This window comes from Ictidomys tridecemlineatus, chromosome 8 (genome assembly GCF_052094955.1).
Source record: "Ictidomys tridecemlineatus isolate mIctTri1 chromosome 8, mIctTri1.hap1, whole genome shotgun sequence".
Lineage (NCBI taxonomy): Eukaryota > Metazoa > Chordata > Mammalia > Rodentia > Sciuridae > Ictidomys > Ictidomys tridecemlineatus.
Genome location: NC_135484.1, coordinates 20,925,467 through 20,938,264, shown reverse-complemented (window position 1 = coordinate 20,938,264; position 12,798 = coordinate 20,925,467). Strand labels below are relative to the sequence as shown.

The 12,798-nt window shown below is 37.2% G+C and overlaps 1 protein-coding gene across 12 annotated transcripts in view; it reads left to right on the top strand.

Annotated features, from left to right (window-relative positions):
• The window catches only part of Utrn (utrophin), a 508,932-nt gene that overhangs the window by 349,561 nt on the left and 146,573 nt on the right, over window positions 1–12,798 (top strand). For all 12 annotated transcript variants that reach the window (XR_013424804.1, XM_078018961.1, XM_078018962.1 and 9 more), the window contains one exon: window positions 3,468–3,640. Coding sequence is in view for 11 of the 12 variants with exons in the window: in XM_078018961.1 (XP_077875087.1) it covers window positions 3,468–3,640 (173 nt within the window). In the remaining variant the exon portion in view is untranslated. The remainder of the gene's footprint in view (window positions 1–3,467; window positions 3,641–12,798) is intronic.

The window sequence follows — 12,798 nt, the reverse complement described above, 5'->3', positions numbered from 1 at the left end:
CCTCTTCTTAACCCTTGGCTATTTTTAACCTTCTACATTATACTTATGTTCTTGAAAGTTCCTTTTCAAGTGAATCATTCATACATTTCTCCTGCCCTGTTTTCATACATTTCTAACATCCAGTTGTTTGAGTGCCTGGCTCTGGCTGGGGTGCACATGACTGACTTAAGTTAAATGCTTGGAAGAGCATTGCTTTGTGCTTCTAGGTAGATTACATTCTCATATATTTCAGTAACCATTTAATGCTATTTAACCTTCCAAAGGGCTTACAGGTGACAGAGGTAATCATCAGCAAAACCAAGTCTCCCAGCTGTGCAGTAAGAGTAAAACTGTCGTGGAACTTCACGTCATCATTTGATGCTACATCAGGGTGCTGTGCCAACATTTGGATTTTAAAGTAGTGAGTGCATCTATGGAGGAGAGTGATCATTTGAGTCTTAAGTTTCCCATGAAAACTTTGCTGTACAGTCTTATACATAATTTTAGGTGTCCCAGATTAAAGTTTGTAAAACAAGGCATTGAACAAAACAAACACTACATTCTGATTCTTTGTGTTCTCCTGGCTGCTTTGCCACTCACTCAAGGTGAACTCACACATTTGCACGTTTACCTATGTCTTGCCTACTATTCTATTTTACATTGGTTTCATTCCATGTAACAGACTGCAAAGGATACACAAGAAATAGTAAGATGATCTTTCTTTTTTAGGAGTTCTTAGGGTATCTGGCCAAGTAAATATGCCACCAAATGTTAAATAAAACAAAATAATGTATGCTGATTGCCTTTTCTTTGATCATTTTCTGGTTGTTGATTTTCTTCCTAACTGTTGATGATGTGCATATGTGGAAGGGTTTTCCACATATTGGAAGTTGCATTCCAGCCTGGACCTGGGATCACTGGTAGTGCTCTTAAGGAGAGCCTCCCAGAAGAACTTAGCATCATGGCTGGGCCAGTTCCGCAGTGCTGCTCTTTTATTCCATTCATCATTGTTCCGGGGTTGAAAACACATCACCTGATATGATGTAAGGAGGCAAATATGCTTCCTGCTCATAGTATCCAAACTTCCTGATGCTGGAGAATACTTTTGTGAAGCTTATAAAACTACTTATGCATGCCGATGCACTTCAGTCTTTCTGCTTTCTCTTGAATATGGAACAAGCAAGCAACTGGAGCCAGCAGCATCAGGATGTGAGGGTTGAAGCTGCCTTGTGATTTTAGGTGTGGTCCTCTGAATACCATGTTTAGGAACTGCTACAGGAAATTCAAGGCCAGGTTCTCCTTGGCAATAGAGAGCAAATGGAGAACAAGTTGTATCACTGAGTTTCTTGAGAAAAATGAAAATCATAAAAATGTATGGAGTAACAAATATTGTCTTCTAACCACACACACACACACACACACACACACATCTTTTTGAGATGTCTTAAATATTTTTTGCATTTTAGGACACACAAAAAATCGAATAGTTTCATCCGGGAAACCATGTTGTCCAGGGTATTATACAAAAGAACTTTTGTGTGTGTGTGGTCCTGGGGATGGACACAGGGCTGTGCACATGCTAGGCACGAGTTCTGTCACTGATATACATTCCCAGCCCCCAGAAACTTTCAACAGAACTTTTTCTTTTCTTTCATTTTCTTTTTTTTTTCGTTTCTTCCCACTGAGAATGTAAGGATCTCAAATTAAGATAGTGATGAAATTGTCATTTTCCATGCATAATTTGAGAACCTTGAGTTAGTAAGTTAGGACTGCAGGCTTAGGATTGTGGCATATGTATTTGTAGGGGGACACAAACATTCAGACAAGAAGCAGAGGGTTATAAAATAAAACTGAAAATGAGAAGAGCAGTAAAATTTATGGTGTTTTAAGAGTTTGCTCTTTGTTTGCTAATTCAGATTAATTGCCTACTTCTCTGCTAGGTTGCTTTTTAACATTAACAGTTATTTCCGTGGAAACTAGCAGCATACCTCATGGCCCCTCAGGTGTCTGTTTTTTCGTTTGTGTTTATTGATTGTTAGTGGCTGTCACACCAGAGTTTGTCACAACAAGGCTGCTTTTATTTAATTCAGGAAAATTAATATGTATAGTTACAATGACAGGCTTTTGTTAGGAGAGTAGTAAAAAGATAGATCAGATCGTCTACATTTTAAATTTTAAATTAGTGGCATTTGCCAAGTGTGCTGTTGCACATCTGTAATCCCAGCAATTTGGAAGACTGAGGCAGGAGGATTGCAAGTTTGAGGCCACTTTGGGCAATTTAGTGACCCTGTCTCAAAAAGACAAAAGGAAATGAAACAAAACGAAAAATAGCTCTGAGGTTTAACTCAGTGGCAGAGAACTGGCCTAGTATGCGTGAACTTTGGGTTCAATACTCAGAGCGTGCCCCCCCAAATTAACATTTATCTAATTATAACATTTTATAATTTATCTGCTTACAAAAAGAAGCCCTTTTTTTTTGTTTTTTGTTTTGGTTTTTTTGGTAGAAACTCTTTGAAACTCAGAAGTATAAAGAAGAAAACAAAAACTGTAATCCTGTTATAGAGATTATACTATTCTGATTTTGGATTTCTTTTGTCTTTTTCATAGTCTTTTAATGTGCATGCTCAATTATACACAAATATGTAACTTAAATATGTATTTTAAAAACTAAGTTGTAATGTATAATTGGGCACTTCTTTTTAAACTTAATATTATATTATCATTAATATATTATTACAACTTTTTACTTTAAAACTCTTAATGTGCTTAACATTTTTAAAAATTAATTTTCTTATTTTGACAATAGTTTCACAGATTTTGATATAAATTGCCAAATACTTTCCTAAAGTCTTAATCAGATTTTGTTATGTACAATAATTCTCATTTTATCTTCCACTCAAAATTTATTTTATTAAAATGAACCTGCCTAGCATGTGATAATTGAACAAAATATTATTTTACTGTTTTTTTCTTTCTTAATGAAGACAAACATATATGAAGTGTTCTTTGTAATTTTAGAATAAAAATTATAAGGTTGAAAGAGTGAAAACTATTAGTTTGTCAAAAGGTAGAAAGCATTTAAAAATATATAATATCTTAATGACCTATGTAAGACTTCATATTTTCAGGGAAATTTTGCCCATGTGTAAAGGGAAGAAGAGAGATGTTTAACTATTAACCAATATTCAAAGATTTAACAATTATGTAGTCTAAAATAGTGACATCTAAATGACAGATACATGAAATTTAGATTATAATAAGTTCAGGTTTTAAGATGTAATGAGTACAAATATTAAAGATTCAAGACTATTATTTTCAATGTGAGAGTTGTAGAAACACATGAAATTGTTATGTAAGGTAAAATGAATTATTTTGCTTGAAAGCAACTCATTTGCAAACATAAAAATCAAAGCTCTATATAAAACTTCTCAGCAATGTTGACACTAAGGTTTAACGTTTGCATTCTCTCTTTGCTTTTTTCTCCTTAGGACATCCAGGCGGAAATTGATGCCCATAATGACATATTTAAAAGCATTGATGGAAACAGGCAGAAGATGGTAAAAGCTTTGGGAAACTCTGAGGAGGCTACTATGCTTCAGCATCGACTGGATGATATGAACCAAAGATGGAACGACTTGAAAGCAAAATCTGCTAGCATCAGGTCAGAATAGTTGCTATCAAAATAAAAATATTGCCGGGGTTTGATTTTTGTATATCAGAAAAAGAAAGGGCAGTCCACCACCCATGCTACCCTCTAGAAAGAGTTCAAGATTAAATGCGAAAATTGTTTTCTTTATTATAATTTTAACCTCATTTATGTTCAATCCCTTCTAATTGTTGTTCCTCACTATTCTCAAATGTGCACATCATATTTTAAACCTCATAACAGCAATACCAAGATAGTTACCAGTACCTGTTAATTACTATTTGACTTTACTCTTTACCAAGTACTATGTTAGGACGTTTTTGTTTTTGTTTGTGGTACTGGGAATTGAACCCAGCATGCTCTACCACTGAGCTGCATCCTAGCCTGTTTTAATTTTATTTTGAGGCAGGATCTCACTAAATTGCCCAGGCTAGCCTTGATCTTGGAATCTGCCTATCTCAGCCTCCTGAGGAGCTGGGATTACAAGTGTGCACCACCTTTAAGGATCTTTGCACACATTACGCATATAGTTATACACCCTATAGCAAAGTTTTCCATCAAGGACTAACTGTATATATGACAATTAGATTGCCTAATGATGTTGTGGCCATTTCAGTTTCTGTTTTCGTCCACTCTGATGTTCACACAATGATAGAATTGCCTAATGGCATGTGTCTCAGAATGTGTACCTGTTCATAAGTAATGCATGACTGTGCTTGACAAATCCTAGTAAAGTGGATGATAAAAATCCTTTCTTGCATGAGGAAATGAGATTTAATTAATATGAGGAAATTTCCAAGTTTTGTGCCAAGCCAGTATTCGAATCTTGATCTTTTTGACTCTTGGTATTAAACAAATTTTGCTTCACCATGTTGTTTTTGCATCATATTTGAAGCTGTATTTATATAGATAACATATCTCATTTAGACACTAAAATGGAAAACTGATGATTCATGTCCATTTGGAGAGAATTAAATTAAATAAGTATGAACCTTAGGATCAGAATTCTGGCCAGGAAGAAGCCTTGAGAAATCACTCGGAGTGACAAGATGAGTGTTATTAGGGGTAAGGATTATTTTAAGGTCATATTTACTAGATGATAGTTTCCCACTGAATATAAGTTTAGGGGATACTGGCTGAAGAATGGATTATCAAGCAAAAATTCCAAAGAAGAATATTTGTAGGAATTCCTAGATCACTTTCTTTTGTTATATCATGTGTTGAAATATGGACAGCTTTAAAACAAAAGGATCTTGAACTTGAATTTTTTTTCCTAGTACAGGGGAGTGAACCCAGGAATGCTCTGTCACTGAGCTACATTCCCAGTCATTTTTATTTTATTTTATTTTTATTTTGAGACAGGGTCTCTTAAGTTGCTGATACTGGCCTCAAACTTGTGATCCTCCTACCTCAGTCTCCTGAATAGCTGGGATTACAGGCATGTGCCATCACACCAGCCTTTAACTTGCCTCTGATTTATTCTCTTGATCTTGGGCAAATTTATCCCTCTGAAATTTACAAAATTAGAATATAAATATTTAACCCACAATATTGTTGCAAAGATTGAATGAGAAAACGATTGTTTCTTAATCTAGTTAGGGCCTGTTCAATGTAGGATCTATTTTTTTCATACACAAGGTTGGCTCAGTGGGTCTGTTTCAGGTGGTTTTAGGATTTCATGTAGTGATTTCACAGAGAATAGAAATCTTCACTAATTACGAATTGTGAATGATTTTCTTAAAAACTTCTTTCTGAGAAGATGCTCTGTAATGTGTTCATTCTACTGGGCTCATTGTGAGGAATTTGCATTTCCTCTTTTTCTGAAGGAAAGGGGGTCATGGTAAGGACTTCCTTGTCTGAAGATCCCATTGAAAATTAGCAGCATCAGCCAACTATATATATATATATATATATTTTTTTTTTTTTAAATGGGAGAAAAGTCAGGGAGTACTGTACAGTGAGAAACTGAACTTGAATAAGGCTTGAATTTTCAACTGACTAGGTCCCATTTGGTTGTAACTTTCTGTTCCTCATAAATATAAACAAATAAAAATATTAAAAGTGAAAGCATTCACTGAGGATCTAGCAAAAGCAATATCTAAGCTAAAGAACTGAAAGCTGTAGGGCTTGCTTTGGTGAAGATTGTACACAAGTGCTGGAATTTTGGGAGCTTAAAGGATGAGTTCTTGAGTTAGAAGGATTGAATGGTAGCCTACATCATGAACAGATCATTCCAAGTGGAAAGCTTTGGTCCCAGAAATTGTGGGTCTTTCTTGGGAGCTCTTGCCTATCAAGTCACTTTTTTTTTCTAATCTGAAAAGAAGAGCTCATAAGCTACACTTGGAATGTTAACGTATAAGTAAAACAGTTATTTTTGGATGTTGGAGACTATTATATGCTTGTTTTGGTGGACTTATGCATCAAGACAGATCAGACATTCCCATAAAATATGGTAATTAACCAATATGATAATGAATTAAAACAGTATTTAGCCTGATAACCTACCTCATGAGATTCAGGCACTTATTTAAGCATTTAATAAAAACTTACTTCTATGTTTAAGGCATCATTTATCATAAATAAAATGAGGTCCCTACCCCTAGGGGCTTACACATCTGTCAGGTGAACGTAGAGCTCCAAGGGGAGAGTGGTTACTGTCACTTCCGATGACAAAGGCTTCATAAGAGGTGATTCCTAAGCTGGGCCTTGGAAGACATGTAGTCCTTCCCCAAACAGACTGAGTGAGGACTGGTGAAGGGCAACTGAACAGGTTTGAAAAGACAAATTACATAAAAGCTAAGAAGTGTAGTCTGGCTGGAAATAGAATCTGTGCCTAGTGTGGTGGGGAAATACAGTGGTGACTAGAGAAAAGGTAGAGAGAGAGGTGAGAGACCAGTCATGGAACCTCTGTATATACCAGGTTGTGTTCCACTGGTGATGGAATTGGGAGCCATTTAGGCAAAAGAATTCGTTTGAAACTTTGGAAAAATCCTTCTCACACAACTAATAAGCTTGCATTGGATGAACCTGGTTCTGAAGACAGGAGGACCTGCTTAAGTGACCCTTTTAGCATCGAGAAAAGTGAAAGGAGAGTGTATAGAATTCAGTTTACATGCACGGATAGTGCTGGGGATTGAACCCAAGGGTGCTTTACCACTGAGCTACATCCTCCTCAGCCCCTACCCTTTTATTTATTTACTTTTTTTTTTTTTTGAGATGGTCTCTACATTGCTGAAGCTGACTTCAAACTTGCAATCCTCCTGCCTCAGACTCCAAAGCCAGGCTATCTTCTTTTCAAAAGATTCTTGTAGGCAAAGAAGACGGGTGAGATAGTGGGGTCAGGGAGTCCAGACAGAGGTGGCAGGTAATTATTATGAGTTAATCATCCAAAAGGATAAAACATTAGAAGTGTGTGTGGGGGGGGGAGGTTAAAAAAAATCCTGAGAAACCCTGATACAGGAGGAATGGGTAAAGGAAAGGGAAACCAGTAGAAGAAGCTGAAAACTGGCTGTCCTGGAAGAGGATGCAGCAGGAGAGAGGGCTGTCATGTGCCAGGGGAGGAGGGGATTTCAGAGAAGGGCAGAGGTCACAGGGTCAGCTGCTTGAAGAAGTGGACTAGATGAGAGCTGCAGAGTCCAGGAGGTAGAAACCTGATTGCAGAGGGCTGAAGAGATAGAATGGGAAGTGATGAAGTAAAAATAGAGCCCAGGAGAGAAAAACACCATTGCTGTTACCACATCATTGAATATAATGGTCTTGAGCACGTAAGAGCTGGGGGGCTATCGTCTACGTCTATATTGACCTGCCAGTGCTTTCGCAAGGATTAGCTAACAAAGTGAATGATCTAGTCTTCATTTTTACCTACAAAAATGGGAAATTTAATTACATTAACATTCATGATTATTTGGATATTTATAAAAGAAAATGGTTTATTATTTCTTAGTAGTGGATTCTCATATAGATAGCACAGCTCAGAAATAAGTGGCACAGGATAGTGTCTAATAGTGTTCTGCTCTGGGGCAACCCTGACTGTTTTCAAACACTGGCTTAGCCATTGAGATATTATGCCATCACGGGCAGCTTATGAACCTGTGGGAGCCTCAGTTTCCTCATATGTGGATTAAGAGTAACTTGCATCCGTATTTCATGAAATTCGCCTTTCTAAAGTGCCTGCAACAGCACGTGGTAAGTGCTCCCTAATTGTTAGCTATTATTGTTCTCATTGATTACCACTTCACGCCGCACTAGTTAATTCAGAAGATGTAGAAATTCTTCCTACCATCTTTTTTTTTTTTTTAAATCTTAGTCACTAATGTTGGGAATTTTTAAGGAGTTCCACACTAAATAGCTTCCCTCTCTCTTGGCTGCATTCCAAACAAGCACAAATGGAAAATGTGCATCAGTAAGAACCTTAATGCCGTGGACATTACTGGCAGAGGCAGGTTGGAGGATTAGCTTAGGGTGAGAGTTGAGCAGGGCTGTTAATGATGCAGAATCCCCAGTAGTCATGGTCAAAGTAACTTCCCAAGTGGAAGATGTCACAAGGAAGAGTAGAAAAGAACTCTGTCTGCAGGCTTGTTCTCAGGAGGAAAGAACAGACCCAAACACATCGGTTCCTTCTCTCTGTGTTTGCAGAGCAGATTTGTCACTACCTTTACCAGGGAATGAGTGAGTGAAAGGGTGGAGAAGAGGCCAGAGTGTGTTTAGTGAGAAAAATCCCTTCCCACAGAGTGGGGGAAAGTTCTCACTAGCAAGTATGTGGAGGCAGCCTTGCCCTGGCCTCCTGCCCCCTTCATCCTTATGCCACTGATTACTAGGGAGCTCCCTGTTCAGCTCTGCTCCTCTGGGGTCCGTTAAAGCCCAGTGTACTCCAAACACTGGGTTCTTCTGTGACCAGATTCTCCTGTTAATGTTTCTGTTAAGTTCATCCATCACTTTCCCCTGTAATTAATTGAAAGTTGCCCTTTCCCTTCATTATCTACTTTACTTGGAAAGAATCCTTAATAGTGGTTAATTTCCTCATTTTCCATCCTAAGTACTTAACTGCTATGGACACCAGACCCCAAAATGAGAGCCATAAACCAGGCGTGGAAGGTGCTTTGGCTGAGACAGGAGCCCTTCGCACAGGAATGAGAAGGAAGTTGGAATCTTGTGGCTGCTAACCAAGCCTTGCTTCTTCGTCTCTCAGCGGCCTCTTAGAATGATCATATCCACTTTTCTACCCTTTCATTGTCTTCCTCCTGCTTCCTCCTCATGTATAGGAGGAAGCTGGCGGAAAGGCCCTCTTGTACACGTCTTGTTGCTTCTAACATTCTACTTTTTAAAATTCTCCATCTTTTTCTCACCTGTCATTCTTGTCAATATCCATACTGATAACAATTTATTTTAATTTCCAGGCTTCTTTTTACTTTATCTTTAAAAGCCTTCATCTGTATTCTGTTCCCATAGACCTGGCCATCGTGTGAGACTCAGCTGCTATTCCCATGTCATCTTGGCATCCCTGAGATGGTTTCAGGAGACAGGCTGTTCTCCAAAGCACACATTTTATTTGACTGTTTCCACTTGGGCCATGTGTGTCAGCATGTGATTGGTTTTTCCCTATTAGAAAAAAGAGACCTCTTTTGTAACAAATCAGAATTGTTTACAATAGCATCAATAAATACTCTGCTTCACATTAAAATGATAGTCCCTCTCCAGAGAGAGGCACCCTTCTCCGTTAGCTTATTAAATACCAGGACCATTTATCTACTATTATCTACCTTTATAATTTTATCCAGTGTGATTCTATGTGTTGTATGCATAATGAATTTACCCTATTCCAACTACCTGTAAATTGTTTAAAATTGTGCCTCTTCCAGCATTTTCAACTGTGGAATTCTTAGCTTTCTTTTTATTGTTTCCCTTCTTCCTGAACCTGCCCATCATTGTTTGTGTGTTTTGTTTTGTTTTTGTGGTGCCCAGGATGGAACCCAGGTCCTCTTGCATGCTAGACAAGTGTGGTACCACAGAGCTCTGCCTCCCCCCCCACCTCACCCCTTTCATCCCTTCACATCTCTTTCCTCTAATCTATAGTTGCTTGAACTTTTCTCATTTCAAACTGCTTCAACCCCTTCTGCCCAGCTTGAAGTTCACTCTAAGACATTTTAGTAAAGTCAGAATTGAATACCAATTCTGCCTGCATTTCTATTTTTCAAATCTCTGACACCAGATGATGCCCAGACCCATTCTGTTCCCTGCTTTTTGTTTTGGGCTGCCTAACATTGCCTGAGAAAGGTTAACATTTTTTTTCTACCATAATTTGAAACTTTCTACTTATACTTAGTATTTAGATTCTGAATAATTTTTTATCATATTCACTACCTTGCCTATTTGAAAACATTTCATTCCTCTTTAGCTCCAAACCTTCCTCTCTGCAGGTGGTCTTGCTGCATTCTTTTCTGAAGATAAGGTCATCTCATTGATCCTCACCACCCAGCTCCTTGGAGTGTGTGATACACGTGGGTTCTGTATTTCAAATTATTTTTTGTGTTGAGGTTGATGTTGTCATGGCAGGGGCATTTGCTCTAATTTAACGTACTATTTTTAGGAAAAAGAATACCAATATTTATTGAATATTTATGTGCCAGATTCACTGTAAGTGCTTGCCAGGCATTACATCTCTTTTGACCATGATGTGGTCCCTGGAACAACGAAATGACATGTGGCTTAGTATCTTAAATGACTGTTTCCTTTATTTGGATGAGTACAACTAAGCTTTTTAAATACCAAAATCTAATGTGCCCAATATTCTTTAGCAATCTAAAAACAATACATATGATTATATATTTCACTTATATCAGTATAAGTGGAGATACATAAAGATTTGTAACTTCAGCTAGAAGATGGCCTCTTAGGGACTTTGTGATGTTTTATACTCACTGGAAAAAAAGTGAATTGGAAATATACTAATAAACTCAGGACAGTGAAGGACATGGTTTAAATTTTATGTTTAATTTATTTAATGTCTGATTGTGTTAATTAAATACCCACTTATCAGCTTAATGATACTGAATGTAGATCCTTATTAACTTATGATTTTAAAGGCCAGTGAAGTTGTCAAATCTAATGAAAACAGAATTCAAAGGTAAAATTCTGTCTTCCCTTTCTTTTATGAGCCTCTTAAAAATGCAGGGCACCTTTTTAAAAGCCCTCAGAAGAGATTAACCTTTAACATCATCATTTACATCTAATGCTATCACATTTTTCAATGTCATTGTCACCACTTTTGGCCTTAGAGAGATGATTTTGTTAACCATATTATAAAACTACTGAAATTCCCTTTTCCCAGCTGTACTAGAGGAAGAGCAGTGCTTTACAGTAGAACTTTCTGTGATGATGGAAATGGTCTGTATCTGCTGTGGTCAGCACAGTAGCCACGAGTCATATGTGACACATTGAGCATTTAAAATGTGGCTAGTGCAGCCAATGAACCGAATTTCAAATTTTATTAACTTGACTTAGCCTAAGTTTAAATAGTCACATGCTGCCAGTAGACCCCACATCAGGAGACAGCTTTGTCTTTCTATTCAGTGCAGACTGGATTCCTAGGACTTGACTCTTTTTTCCTGGTAGGTCTTAATTCCCTTCTGGGAACAGGAATAATCCTCTTTTAATGTTGCCTATTTTTCTTGAATTAATTAAGGTATTCTCTTTTATTACTGCCTAATTTATAATACGTGAGGTTTACCACAAACCCAAAAGAAATGACATCTGTAGTAAAATGTGAGGTTAAATTCTGTGCAGTCCTCACACAATAGGAAGTACTATGTCTTTGTCTCCCGTTAACATGGGTCGTTATATTCTTTGGTCAACCTACTTTCCAAATGTATCTTTACTTGTCTACAGGACCATTTATCTCTGCCTTCTTGAGTGTTACCTATGATGAGAGTAGAGTGTAAAAGGGCTTGGACTGTGTATTCCAAATTCTCACCACTGCTTCCTAAGGAAGTCCCCACTTCTCTGATCCACAGTTCTTCCTGAAGCTGTTATCAGGTTTCCTACCTTGGAAGTATGTTTGTTCACTTGACTCTCTTCTTTCTTGACCCTAGAGCTTTGATAGCATGGCTTTCTGTTTCTGAAACATACCTGAGAACAGAGTGGGCACTCCAAAAATAAATGTACTGAATACATGAAAACCTGTTTCAACAAATGCCCTTCCCCACTCGCTCATCACTCACACCAGTTTTATGTCTGTCCACTGGAGAAGGAATAATAACTTGTTTGAAGATACAGTTTCTTTGAAAAGTGGAAACTGTTGTGATTTAAAACAGATATTAGTTATAATTCTCTTTGTAGATCTATTTCTACTCTATGTAAATAATGAAGTACTATTTTTATGGATCATTATCTTCTAACAAGATTATGCACTGTATTTTTTTATAAGTATTCACTTAAATATAGTTTAATGGATATATGTATATAAATATCCATTGCTTTGGGTACATCAAGTACCCAAAGGATAAACTGCAAGCAGGGAAGTTAATAAAAGTCAATTATTTAAAAATGTGAGTTCCCACAGATACGTGTGAGATAAAGCAATGTTTAAAGTAAAGATTCTGAAAACATGATTGATGACCTGTTATCTGTCGTCTCGAGAGGTTTACATTTTAAAATGTTTATAGTAACATTCAGAAAGTCCAACACAAATTTAAGGTTTCTTCTTACAAAGCATTCAACCCACTGCCCATGAAAAGGCTTTTATCTTTGAAGATGAAAGAATTAAAATGAAACTGGAACACGGAAGGCTCCTACAGAAGCACACATTTATTTGGGCATATGGTAGTAATCTACAAAACATGAAGGTAGAATCTATAGGAAAATAACCAGAATAGATTTACCAGGCGAAGATTCTACCAGATGAGTTTGCTTTTAACTAAGGGAAGGTTAAAGATGTACAGAAGCACATCCCCCAATATTTTCCTTTTTATTTCAAAGCCACTTTGGCATCTCTTTTAAAAAGTATTGCCTTCATATTTATAGATGGTGCTTCAGGTGCTGAATGCCATGAAGTTTGACGATCAATTCCATTATTTCTGTGTAGTCAGAAGAGTTAATTGCATTGGAAAAGACATTTCTGCACTCTTGAGTATATGTGTGAAATTGGATTTCAAAGGAATACAATGTGTGGCTTAGTT